Source organism: Chlamydotis macqueenii, chromosome 12 (genome assembly GCF_036417535.1).
Source record: "Chlamydotis macqueenii isolate bChlMac1 chromosome 12, bChlMac1.mat, whole genome shotgun sequence".
Taxonomy (NCBI): Eukaryota; Metazoa; Chordata; class Aves; order Otidiformes; family Otididae; genus Chlamydotis; species Chlamydotis macqueenii.
The window spans coordinates 11,564,776-11,577,509 of record NC_141567.1 but is presented as its reverse complement, the minus strand read 5'-3'; the positions used below and the strand labels follow the sequence as shown (position 1 = coordinate 11,577,509).

The window sequence follows — 12,734 nt, the reverse complement described above, 5'->3', positions numbered from 1 at the left end:
TTATTTAATAAATTCTGTAACTTAAGCAAACATTCTTATGCTTCCATCTAAAATATCCTTACAGAATTTATTGATAAAAATCTGTACAAAAAACACCCCAAAACACTGCACTGAAAAAAAATAACCTCAAAATGTTTTTGTTCATCAGCAGGTGGCAGTAATAAGCCGTGTTTTTTTTAAACGAAATTTACTGACAAGTTAAAGCCTCAAGGTTTTTCTGTTTTTGCAGGGATTTCAGTACTAGTGTTAATAACATTCAGATTAACAAAAGCAAACCTCAGTGGCATAACTACTTCCTGTGTGGACTGAAGGGTATTCAGGTAAGCCAAATCCATTTAACTTATGAAATTAATGTAGAAGTAAAATATGACAAGCATATCTATTTACCCTGACAACAGTTCCCTGCATTCCATAACTTTTCTTGACATGCAGTTAAGTATTTTTATGTTAAAATTTGAAGAGGAAATATGAGTCGGCTTGTTTTCAAATATTTGCAGAGGACTATTGTAATTTTTATTGCATAAATTACAACAGCAAATAATCACTTATTTACTAAAGTAGTGATCAAACTCATATCAAGATGACATTTCTGTATTTTGAAGTTTAAAAGAATGCTTTCCAATTTAATAATCTAATTAAAATTTGTTTTTAAAAAGGTTGGAGGCTTGTCTGTCAGGGCAGAAATATTGTATTTTAGTCCTTTTCTTCCTAAGGGAAGGGTAACCTACAACTTGCACACAACAACAGAGTGAGGCTGATTCATGCAGCAGGCAAAAGAAAATATAACATGTAAGTAGACAGCATACAGAAGAAATATTCCAGTAAGAACCATTACTTATCCAGATTTTCAGTGTGTGGAATTTGAACGGGATTTTCAAAATTTCCCAAGTTAAGAGCACAGCTATGCAGGAAACGGCACACTTACGGTAAAGGCAGGAACACTGAACAGACAGACATTTTCCTGTCTGCTCATTTGAACTTTATCTTCTCCTTTGTGAGCCAGCCTGTCTCCAGACTGACTTGAAGACTGAACTGCTTGTGAAACCAAGTGCTGATGGAAATGTTGTCCTGGGAAGCAGCCTGCACTCACAATTGAGGCTTCCTATAAATCTCACCTGCTGTTTGGAGGTGATTTATGGCCCTTTGAGAAAAAAACCTGGTAACTTCACAGCTCGATATCAATCCACTGATATTTCTGGAAGGGCAGATGGGATAAACAGTGATGGCTAGGTCAGGAACAGGTCGCCACAGCCAGCCCAAATTATGAGTAAATGTGCTTTTTGAAGCTCATGAAGCTTGCCTCAGCATAGGCCATCTAGGTCACCCCACAGGACGATCCAGTAGATAAGGATGGCAGACAGCCAACAAAGCCTGCCTCAAACCTGCCACTGGCGTCTTCGAAATACAATATTTGGAACAATCAGTGCCGCAAATCACTTTATTACAATCCACAGTTCCTAAACAGACCCCCACCACTGTGTTTAGACCCCAGTAAATTACTTGTTTGCAGTAACATGAGTATTTTCAATTTTGTATTGCTCAGTAACACAGGCATTTAAATTGCATTAACTGTAGAGATATAGATTAGGTTTCTTTACAATATATCCTTTCTTATATTAAGGCTAGCATGACCAATTGACTTTATTTATTTTGCAGTCTGCTACTGAGATTTTTTTCCTAAGGACAAGCTTTCATACTTGAAGGTTAATTTGCAAAGCAGGTTTGCAGACTCTAGCACTGGCAGAAAATAAGCATAAATGTTACAGACTTAAGAAACACTGAAATACAAGTACTCAGAGGGTCCAGCGGGATAATCTGTTTATATTAAGTTGAACATGCTATCCTTTTGGGACAGAACTATTGCAGAACTTGGCAAAATCCATTTTCATTTTTGAAACTGAAGTACGTTTTCTATTTAAACATTGCGTGATAAGTTTGCAAGCCTGATTCACATTCAAGACAATCCAGAAACTGCGGTTCAGTTTCTGGTTACTCAAGCATTTTCTGTTTTTGACAAGCCTGTCTAGTGTTCTTCATGAAGGGGCATGGGTAGCAATAGTATTTTAGGTATGAATTCCCTTATATTTGTAGAAAGGGAAATTTAAAATAATTTGAAGTGATGGTAGAAGACGTTAAAGGAGGCTCTTTGTGTTTGCTGGTATCTACCATTGGTATTTATGGTTGAAATTGTTTCAGGAAAAGTAGTAGAAATCTTTTGAAGGTAGGCATTTCTTTATGGAAACACTGCCATTTTTTTTTTCTGATTATTGACATTATAATACAGTTTATTGTCAAATAAATCTGTATCAGAATGTAGCTATTAATATACCCCCATATACAGTCAATGATTTTTTAATAAGTACTGCGTGTTTATTGCAAACTAAGAACAAAGAGAAATGTATATTAAAGTGATTATAAATAAAAAGACAAAGCAACTAAGGAGTAATTAAAAGAGTATGTAAGTGAGGATTTATAACTTCTAGATTAAATGTATTATCTGTGATATCTATCATGTATGTAAAAATATTTTAAACTTTATTCTAAAAATAGTATGACAGAGACCGTCACCGCTGGTAGATATGTCTTTGTGCCTCCTAAAGCATAGTGTCCTTCTAGTACCATTGTGGTTTTCTCAGTGTCAGTCCTGTGGGTGCTTCAGGACATGGAAGTATCTCGCTGCATGGCTACTAGGTTCCCTGTCAGCATGATGTGGCTCCCTAACACCACATGCCAGCGTTAGACGTGAAGCATAAAGTGAACCTTAAGCTCTTCAGGATGCCTTAAGTGAGGAGCTGTGGAGAAAAGGACAAGAGTAGGGTATGAAATGATTGGTAACTTCTGGTACTGTCACCACGGCAGCTCAGAGCAGAGCCAGTTGCTGCAAAACCCACCCACGAAGCTTGGTAAATTCTTTGGTGTTAGGCCATACTGAATTCTGCTTGGGGTACAGTTCTGTCAGCTCATATATGTTTGTGTACAGGAATTGCAGACGTACCTTTGGCTGAAGCCCTATAATTGTCTTTGTTCTTAAGGAACAGAATGAAAATTTTGGTTTATTTTGGAGATACCAGAAGCAGGTCCTTGGTTCCAGCAACTCAGCAGAAAGATTCTCTTTCTAAGTATCAGATAATTGCAAGCCTGAGCCTGTCTGTACTTGAAACCAAGATTGTTTATTTTTTCATTGTTAGGAACATTTTGGTCTTAATAACCCAACTGGAATGAATTGTCTGCTAGATGGAACCATCCCTCCAAGTTCTGGTCTCTCTAGCTCCAGTGCTTTGGTGTGCTGCGCAGGACTCGTGACACTAAGAGCTAATGGAAAAACCCTCTCTAAGGTAATTTACTGTAAAACACGAGAGTGTCAGCAGTAAAATTCTACTTCAAATTAAATATTGTTAATGCCTGTAAACATTAAAAACAAGATACAATTGTTTTTGCAAAGAGTTGTTGGATATAAACTTAAGATATTGCACAATTGAGCAAACGTCTTTGGCCAAATTTTGGCAGGATTTGAGTCTGGCAAGAAAACAGGCTTACATTAAAGCTGAAAAAGGGAGCATTATTGTAAGCCTGTATTTTGGCCAACCATCAGGTCCATGCCTGGACCAGATGTGCTATCTGCAGGCCAGGACTGAGGATATATGTGCTGAAGCATGTGGACCACACCCCCGAGGCCTTTACCCTCTCCCTGAATGACTTTTCATGGCTTTAACAGCAGAGCATCTGTTGGAGGCCTGTGGAACAATTTCTTGATAAATTATATAATCAGCACAAAGCAGAGGTAAAATTCTTCCATCTGACTCTCCTTATTCTCTTCACAGTTTTTTTGGAATGAACGTATTTACAATCCAAAATGTTTAAACAAACATTAGTCTAAATACAAACCCCAAGTATGTGACCTGTTAGCAGTACAACTATTAGTAGAATTTGGCTCATGTAAAACAAATTTCTGGAGGAGTCATGGTCCTTGAAGGTGCCATATGGGAATGAAGTTCTCTCCAGTAAAAATGCCTGGTTAAGTGAAACTAGGATCTTAAATTAGAACATTGTCAGGAAGAGAAAAAAACAGATCTAAATGTGACTTATGCATATTTGTGCCTATTGTCTAAGGCAGACATTCACAGATTGTGGTACAAAGCCAACTTAAAGTGGTACATGATGATGGCAGCTGTTAACTGTGCTTGTATACAAGCACTTAACTGAACCACGAGATAAACAGATCCACACAGAAGGTTTTTGCTGATCAGTTGTGACTTGCTTCTTTATGTAACTGCAGCTGCAGCAATCCTCTCAGCAGTGAATGCTCCATCCCACGCTGCACAGCTCACAGCGCTTGCTGCAGGAAGGTATCAAGCAGGGTTAAGGCAGCAAGGAGCAGGGTTTGGCGAGGCAGGGCAGCTTTTTTATGTAGGAGGATGTGACTACAGTCACTGTCACCCTGCTTTGTGTCAGTGCGATGTGTGGCCAAAAGGTAAACAAGGGATCGGACACTTCACAGAGAGGCTCGTTTGTGAGGCAAGACATGTGGTGCAATGGTAGATGAAAACAGGGAACTGAGGGTCTCACTTTGATGAATGAGACTTTGCAGTAAGAGGGTTGGAGGTGACAGCCATGCTTTTTTATCCATGTGTACCTGGCCTGGCAAGAAGCTTCTGGTTTTGCATAGATGGTCTTATCAGAGGTCAGCACCATCTCTGATGGTGGTTACCAAATGGGCTAAGCTTGGGAACTGCTAATCAAAATCAATGGAGTGCATGTGTTCAGAAATTTGGTATCTGCAAAATCCATAAAACTGACAGAGGTCAGAAAGCCCAAATTTCACTAGGTAGTAGAAATCTGTATCTGGAAAACCAGAAGCCAGGTTTTCATTCACAGCTTTCTTCCGAGAGTGATACAGTGTGTATCTTGAGCTGAATTTACACATGGCTTGGAAGTACTGGCCAGCAGTATGCCAGACTTGTTCTAAAAGAAAGGTGCAAAACTCCTTTTGGCGTTTTAATAGAAACTTGCAGAGGAACAGAAGGAAGACAGAGACTCCACTGAATGTCTTTCCTTCTCCTCATGTGTCCTGTTCAATCAGTCCCAAGTATCTTCTGCTTGCTGTTTGGAAAATGTGCTGAAAGTTAATCTTGTGTCTCAAATATAGTTGAACAAACACAAGAGACACAATTGCACATTTTTGTCAGGAAATCCTGCTGTCTGCAGCCAAATATTTTTCACTTGTGATGAAAAATGAGCAATTAATGTACAGATGAGAATTTCCTGTAGCCAACATAGGAGCAGTTAAGAACATATCCAAGGCTTTGTGTGCTTGCATAGCCCAAGACACCTGGTCGTAGTGGTTAAGAGAGAGGATGACAGCTCTGAAGACAGATTACTTTTGTTCAGGCTCTAAGTTTCCCCAAATCTTACAGGACAGTAAAAACAAGTTCAGTGTTCTTGGCTAATTTATGATTTAGCATTAGAGACCTCTCATATCTAGCTAAATCCAGATTCTCTGTTGCACTGAATTTATGCTTAGCCTTGCAAAACTGCCTTGTATAAGGCAGAGCTAGTCTGTGTATAAATTAGAGCAGTCTAGGCATGTGAGCCCTCAGAAGTATAAAACGTGCTCTGGCCACTCCTTTCCAGCTCCTAATGCATCCTGTCCTAGTGTCAAATGGTATCTGTGCAGGATCCAGTAATGCTGTGTATCAGCTGGGAGCTCCCCCAAGGCAGGGGAATTCTTAGCTGACCAGAAATAGGGAATTTCCAGCTCCTTTCTACTAGAAAGCAAACCAGGACCTTGCATTTTTAGGGCTCTGGATATTTGTGTTTGTTTATTTTTTAAGGAAGAAATATCACTTCTTTATCTTTTTTTTTTTTTCCCAAATGCTTAAGAGTTGCGAAAGTTGTAAATTGTAGTATTTATAAGTAACAATATTTGGTCATGGTGGTAATTTTATGAGAAAAGATTGACTTTTTGCCCCTCATTAGTCTGATGGACTTTGCAAAATCTTAATATGATGGTCTGTAGCAGCAGGACATAGAAACTTTTGGCTTTGGAATCAAATTTGGCTGAATTGTAGGGCTCCTGTAGCCAAAGTTATGAAAAATTGACCTTTTACTGAATGGAACATTTATCTGTTTTGTTTCTGTGAAACTATTTTTATGAGAATATTTGAGTTATATGTTCTTTTTCCTGATAAATTCAAGTTCAAAATAGTAACTGTAGAGTAAAAGTCATTGAAATTTAGAGCTTTTATGAGATAACACTTCCAGTGTGAAGTTTCTGCTTATGAGATTAAGAGCCAAAAAAAACTGTAATGAAAAATATTGTAAAACCATGGTTAGAATTTCATGGTGGCTTACTTTAAAAATAGCACTTTTTGGACGTTGAAAACAAAATCAGAAAAAAAATATGCTCTCACTAATTACTGTGTGTAGCAGTCTGCAATAGGGCATTGTTTCAGTGTGCATATAATTTTTTTTTTTTTAAAAACCCATCACACACATACACAATAGTTTAGGGAAAATACCAATCCAAGACAATTCAGCCAGATGTGCAGTGCTAACCAGTTGCAGCAGTGCAATAGCATTCAAATAACAAGATGGAAAATTTAGAATGAGATCTTTAAAAAGAATCCATTTTTCTCCTCCAAACAGGATACCAGTCTAAGACTGTGTTGGCATCACTCAAAGAATAGCAGTGCTCAGTATTAGCTTTTGATTTAAAAGTGATTTTTATTTTACTGTTAGAAAATCAATCTTTTGTACAGCTTTTCGTCAGGAGAATATACTTTTTGTAAAGGAAATAGAATAATGCTCTAAATTGTCCCAGCTTTGTGTTTCATGGTAAGAATTAATGAGTACAGAAAATCACTTAGTACTTTTGAATAATTAGATTTACTTGAAAGATGTGATGATAGTGTTGCTGTCCAAATGTTAAATCTTGTGGTACTAAGTTCTGTTCAGCCACCCTAACATTTTTTCTGTTGCTCAAGGCTGAGCAGCTTTGTATGTATTTATTGGGAAAAACAGATCAAAAGCGAATAGAGTTTATTTAATTTAATGAGAAATGTTGAGCATAGGAAGTTGAATTGTATTTGGCTCTATCTAGTCTGAGAGAAATCTAAGTCAGACAGAATGATAAATAAGGACCCAAATCTAATCTGTAACAGCACAGTGTCCGTTGACTTCAATTTTCTCGAACTACGGCTCAGACTAATTTGAGTGTGGGATTTTCAAAACATTCAACATTGTCCTGTTTTTAAGCAGTTACAATAGCTGGTAATGTCATTGATTTCAGTGGGAGAATAGATAGGCCAACTGCAATCCTTTCTACTTTGTTTCTGAAGCCTGTATATAATAAGGAAATAGCTTGAATTGAATACTTTACCACTTCCTAATAATTATTCTGATATGCAATAGGGCTTTAATGTCTAGCTCTCTGGCGAGAAAATCTGAGTATTCATATTGATACTGTGATTTTGAAATTAATAATGTGTGCTGGTAATATTGGTTAGGTTTATTTTATAATATTGCTGCATCAAAAATGTTTGATAGATGTGTGCTCATATTATTTATATGAGAAACTCGAATTACTTACACAAATATTGGTACGTAGATGTTTTATTTTAGAGTACTGTTTATATTGAGAAGTGTTAAAGTTCCTTTGTCCCTGTGGAATTAAAAAACAGGGTTCTTTAACCTGTTAGGTTTGACTACGTGTGTTTGTAATCAAGGGGAAACAGAGTACTTTGGAGCAGTGGTAATCAAAGGCTGTAACCTCTCATCAACCAAATTGATAACCCTCTATTTGGGCATGTTAGAGAGCAGACCAAGTCAAGCTAAAATTGCTCTGCTTATGAGGGCATCCAGATACTATCTGACAAATATTTTTCCATTTTGGAAAAAAGTAAGCATAATTACCTTGCAAAACATATATGAAGTTTAGCTAATTGGGGTTTTGTATGCAAACGGGAAGCAGATGGTAACTTTCAGCAATCTATTCCTAGCCTAGACCAGGTATTAAAAACAAGGACATTCCTGGTGGCAAAAAATAACCTCAAAATTTGGGCATCATTTTATACCTTAATAGTTGAAACATAGTGCCTTGTATTTCATAATTTTATTTTGTACATATATACAGATGTATAAAATATGCACAGATTGGAAACAAAAATCACCATCTAACTAGACTTTAAATGTACCTTAAGTGATGGAAAATGCTTTATTCTTACTGTAAATTACTCATCTTTGTCTATAAATGTTTCTTCTCTGTTTTCAGTCCTGTGTGCTGTGAACCAAACCCTGTAGATTTTCATAGAAAATCTGCACTAAATTTGCCACAAAATGACCAACATTATTTGTTGTAAAGGGAAGCAGCAGGCTGAGTCTTCCTTTTCAGATTAAACTGGCCAAAATGTTCATGAATGTACATTGGGGAACCATTACTGTACTGCTGTAGAGAGAGTAAATGTACGCACAGGGCTTTTGGCTCAACACGTGTTTAAATACGCTGGTTACTTAAATTTGCATCCTGAAGAGACTTTTGAAGCACTGAAAATTACAGTCTAAAAATACGTCATGTTAACAAATATATTTTCTTCATGGAGCTTCCCTTCACAAACAATTAAGTTTAAAACAGGAAGAAGATTTTTTTTATTCTAAAGGTTAGCTCTCACTACTCCTGCATATATATATATATATATATATATATATAAAATCTAGTACATTTAACTTTGGCCAGAATGAACTTACATAAAACCACCGAGGCAGATGTAATTTAATACTATCATTTTATAGAGAAGGTTGCTTTATTTTGGCTGCTGTCATTCTGGATTTGTATATATCAAGTTTCTGGGTAATGTAGGGTGAGCTGTTCCAAAAAAATACTAAGCAACACTAATTCTGTTTTACTAACAAATATTTGCCTGTCTCCTACTCACTAATTGTCTTACTCTTTTAAGGGGTTTAATCTTACACAAGTTTACTGCTTTAAAGGTCTGTGCGAGATTGAAAGGGATTGATCACTGGTATGGAACATATTGACAGTGACAGTTATATAGGGACAAACTCTGTCACAGTTTACGTACTGTCCAGACCCACTGCGTGAGCGAAAATCAGAGCATTGGCCCTTGGCCTCTTTGTGAGCAAGGGGACTATTAAGGGGGAAACTCCCTTATCTGTTCTCTCTCAGATAATTCTTTAGGTTTCTATTTTTAGGAGAGTTTTTTATAAGTGAGTGATCATCTGTTCACTTTCATTATTCCTCAAATACCTAAATACTTTTCTACATTTAGGCCTTCATGTTCATTATCAATAACATCAAACTGAGAGAAACTAAAATAAATGATGGGGCAACAGAGAATCAAATGAGCTGTCTTGGGTGGTTAATAATTTATCATGCTGATGAAGTATCAGGGTATATATGGCCAATTCTAATACAATGTTGGATTGTGCCAGGAAACAGTCAGAAAAATATTCTTTTATCAGTTCTTCAACATTTTTGAAAGACCAGAAATACTCAGCTGAAAATCAAAACCTGAATTTTAAGTGTTTCATATTGAAAAGTAAACAAGCAGAGAAAAATACGTACTAGTGAAAAGTATCGTTTTACTGAAACCTCACTTTTTCCATTAAAAATCCAAACCAAGGTAACCTGATCCAAAGCTATTGATGAGTTCTTATTACAGGAAATCTCTCTGCATCTAGAGTAACTGCACATAAGGCAACTAATCATAAAATATCACAACCCTTCCTTATCAGACTAAATTATATCTCCACTAATATAATTTCCCATATTAGACTTTCTGCATCCTAGATAGGAAATCTTGTGGTTCAAAGATAAAACAGTTTTAAGTGGTAGTAATTTCTTTCTTTGTAACCCAAGATTGACTTGCTCCTTATCAGGGAGAACCTTAAATTGTTTCAAACAAAAAGCAGAGGTAGTTAGTAGAGCTCTTAGATCAAAGGCTAGCCTAGGTCTGCACATGGGGGCCAGTTGCCTGGTAGACAAACTGGTAAGCTCTGCCTCCTGCAATAGGATACATTCTGAGCAGACTTTAGAATTAAGCTTCTGAAAAGGAACAGCCTGAAAAAAACAGATCTTGTACATTGTTAGTTTTAGATTTTTCCAAATGCTCCAAATAAAGTTGTCTAATAGTTCAATCTTGACATCCTTGAGAGACAGCAGCTTCCTTAAATAGATTATTACTTCATATAAATTTCTTAATGCTTAATTGCTTATTAGGCAAGTGAGTGAATTGTATGCACTGAGATTCTACTCCTAGTTATGTTGCTTTGTATTGTTTTAATTAGGGATATTCTCATTTAATATGTTGTATCTGTTTTGTTGAATAAACAACAAAAATGTTAATAAATCACGTAACTCACTGATACTAAACATCTCCCATGGAAGCACCGCCCACCTGGCATGTGTACTCGCCAACAGACATAAAAGCACTCTTTGCACGTATCGTGTTTGGTCTGGCCTTCAAAACCTGTGATATTTTGTGTTTCTTGACAGATCATCAGGGAGACTTCAAGGCTTAGCTCACCTACAGACTGCTACTACTGTCATGTTACGCTCATCCCTCTCCCGTGTTCAGCGGCTGAACAGACCAATTGTACACAATAGCTCAGGCTATAGCTGGACTAACTTTAGATGTTTAAGTTTCCATCCCAGCTTCCCTGCTTACTACTGCTCATCTTCACAGACCTCACTACAGTCAGCAAAAGGGAACAGTTTGCTTCAGCTATGCCACTGCAAAGCATGTTTAAACAAAGGGGCTTTGCACAGGAGTGGCTGACATGGTCACACAATCTCTCCTGTTGACTATGGTGTCAGGATGGCAACTTCAGTGAAAGAGGTGGAATAGTAGTGCTGATCTGGGTGAGGTTGCATTATCATATGTTTATGTCAACACTATGTACACACATTATGTGGCTCATTTCACACATAAAAACAGCAAAAGATACAGTGAAATTTTATCTAAGGTAGTCTAAGAAAAGCTGTAAGTCTGCCTCTCACCTTTCTTATCAACCAAGATAGTTAAACTGGAAAAGATTCAGGGAAATGCCGCAGGGATGATCAAAGGTACAGAATGACCTCCGTAAAAATAAGCTATGACTCTTTGGAAAAAGGCATTTGACAAAGGAAGTGACAGAGGTCTATAAAAGGATGAATATAACTGATGGAGTGGATAGGAATCAATTGTTCATCGCCCTTCACATTATAAGAGCCAGAAGGTATTAAATGAATTAAGTCAACTGTGTGTTAATAATAAAAAAAAAGTAGATGGTTCTTCACATGAGAAATTGTAGAAATCCTTGTTACTGGATGTTCTACGTGTTACAATTTTGAATAAGTTAAAAGGGAGTCTGGACAAGTCCCTTGGTTACTAAGTGTGCAGAATTCACATTCAGCTCAGAAAGCTCTTTATCAAAAAATAATGTTCTAGGGAAATACCATCTATACTTGGCCTTTGGTCCATACGGAGAGCCCACTTTCAGATACAAGATATAGAACTAGAAGTGGCATTGGTTTGACCAACAAAGGCTAGAGTCATAATGCTAGAGTCAGACCCATTTTTTACTTTCTTTTCCACTTTTCATTACCATCATCTTAAAAAGATTTTAAACCCACCCTGCAAAGGTTTCCCTGAGACCATATTCTTCAGAGAAATAAGCCACAATACTGGAAATAAGGAGGTTTTTGAATTCTCATTTCAGCTTTGTGACTGATTCACATGACTTTGAACAAATCATGTAAATATCTCTGCTGTCTCTAAATTGAAGATAACAGCAGCCTTATAGGAATGCTTTTAAAGTAAAGTATGTAAAATTCTATGAAGACTTAAATTATGATTTATCAGTGTTTCTGAAATACTGCTTTAGGGATGGAAGAACCATGCTAATGAGTCTTGAGTGTGTAGAACTAGTTATGTTTTGTGGCTGTCTCAAAGTGATCTCGTACGAATCAGAATACATGGGATGGAAGTGTAGTTTATGTGCAGATGGGGGTTATTCTTTCTGCATATTTCTCATGGTGCTTCATGAAGAACAAATGTCTGCTTTCACCTAGCTCTACAAGAATGCCTGTTTAGGACTCCTGCAGAACTCAAACAGCATTGTTTATTTTATGTCCATAACAGTTGTACTTTGAGCTCTACCAAGGAGCGGCTGGCCCCTCTGACCTACCTGCCTGGCAGGTGATGCTGTGGTGTAGCCCCGCTAAACGTGGCTATGAGACTGCTCCGAGTTACCTCTCCACAGGAACTGCAGTGCAGCCAGAAGGAAGAAGGTGATGCATGCCTAGGTATTGTTTAGACATACATTTGAAATGTTGCCAAATTGTGCAGTGAAATCTGGGATCTGAGCAGCTCTGTATTTTTACAGGGGAGACATACACTACAGAGAGATACAAATACAGGACGGATCAAACAGTCTCTGCCCTACAGAGCTGCTGAGAGTTGCAAGTTGAATGGAAACAAGGCATTGCTCTGAGATAGGCAGAAGATATTTCCTTTTATTACACGGTTCTGGCAAATTTCTTCCTTAGAGATATTTTATGTGGAAGCCTCAAGTCAGGAACTTGTGTAGCAAAATGTGGGGGTTTTTTCGGTTTCTAGTAATGAAGTCACACATATTTACAGCATTATCATCTAAGAATCCCAAGTAGCAATTACTAATTACAAAGAGGGGGAAGATACTTCTCATTTTATTGAGGAAATGGAGCCATGATGAATTAA

General features: G+C 37.3%; 1 protein-coding gene across 6 annotated transcripts in view; it reads left to right on the top strand.

Moving 5' to 3' along the window:
* The window catches only part of GALK2 (galactokinase 2), a 49,309-nt gene that overhangs the window by 9,351 nt on the left and 27,224 nt on the right, over positions 1-12,734 (top strand). For 5 of the 6 annotated variants that reach the window (XM_086757502.1, XM_086757507.1, XM_086757503.1 and 2 more), the window contains 2 exons: positions 230-320; positions 3,189-3,335. In XM_086757502.1, coding sequence (XP_086613628.1) covers positions 230-320; positions 3,189-3,335 — 238 coding nt within the window. The remainder of the gene's footprint in view (positions 1-229; positions 321-3,188; positions 3,336-12,734) is intronic. The other variant, XM_086757506.1, reaches the window with a different exon arrangement.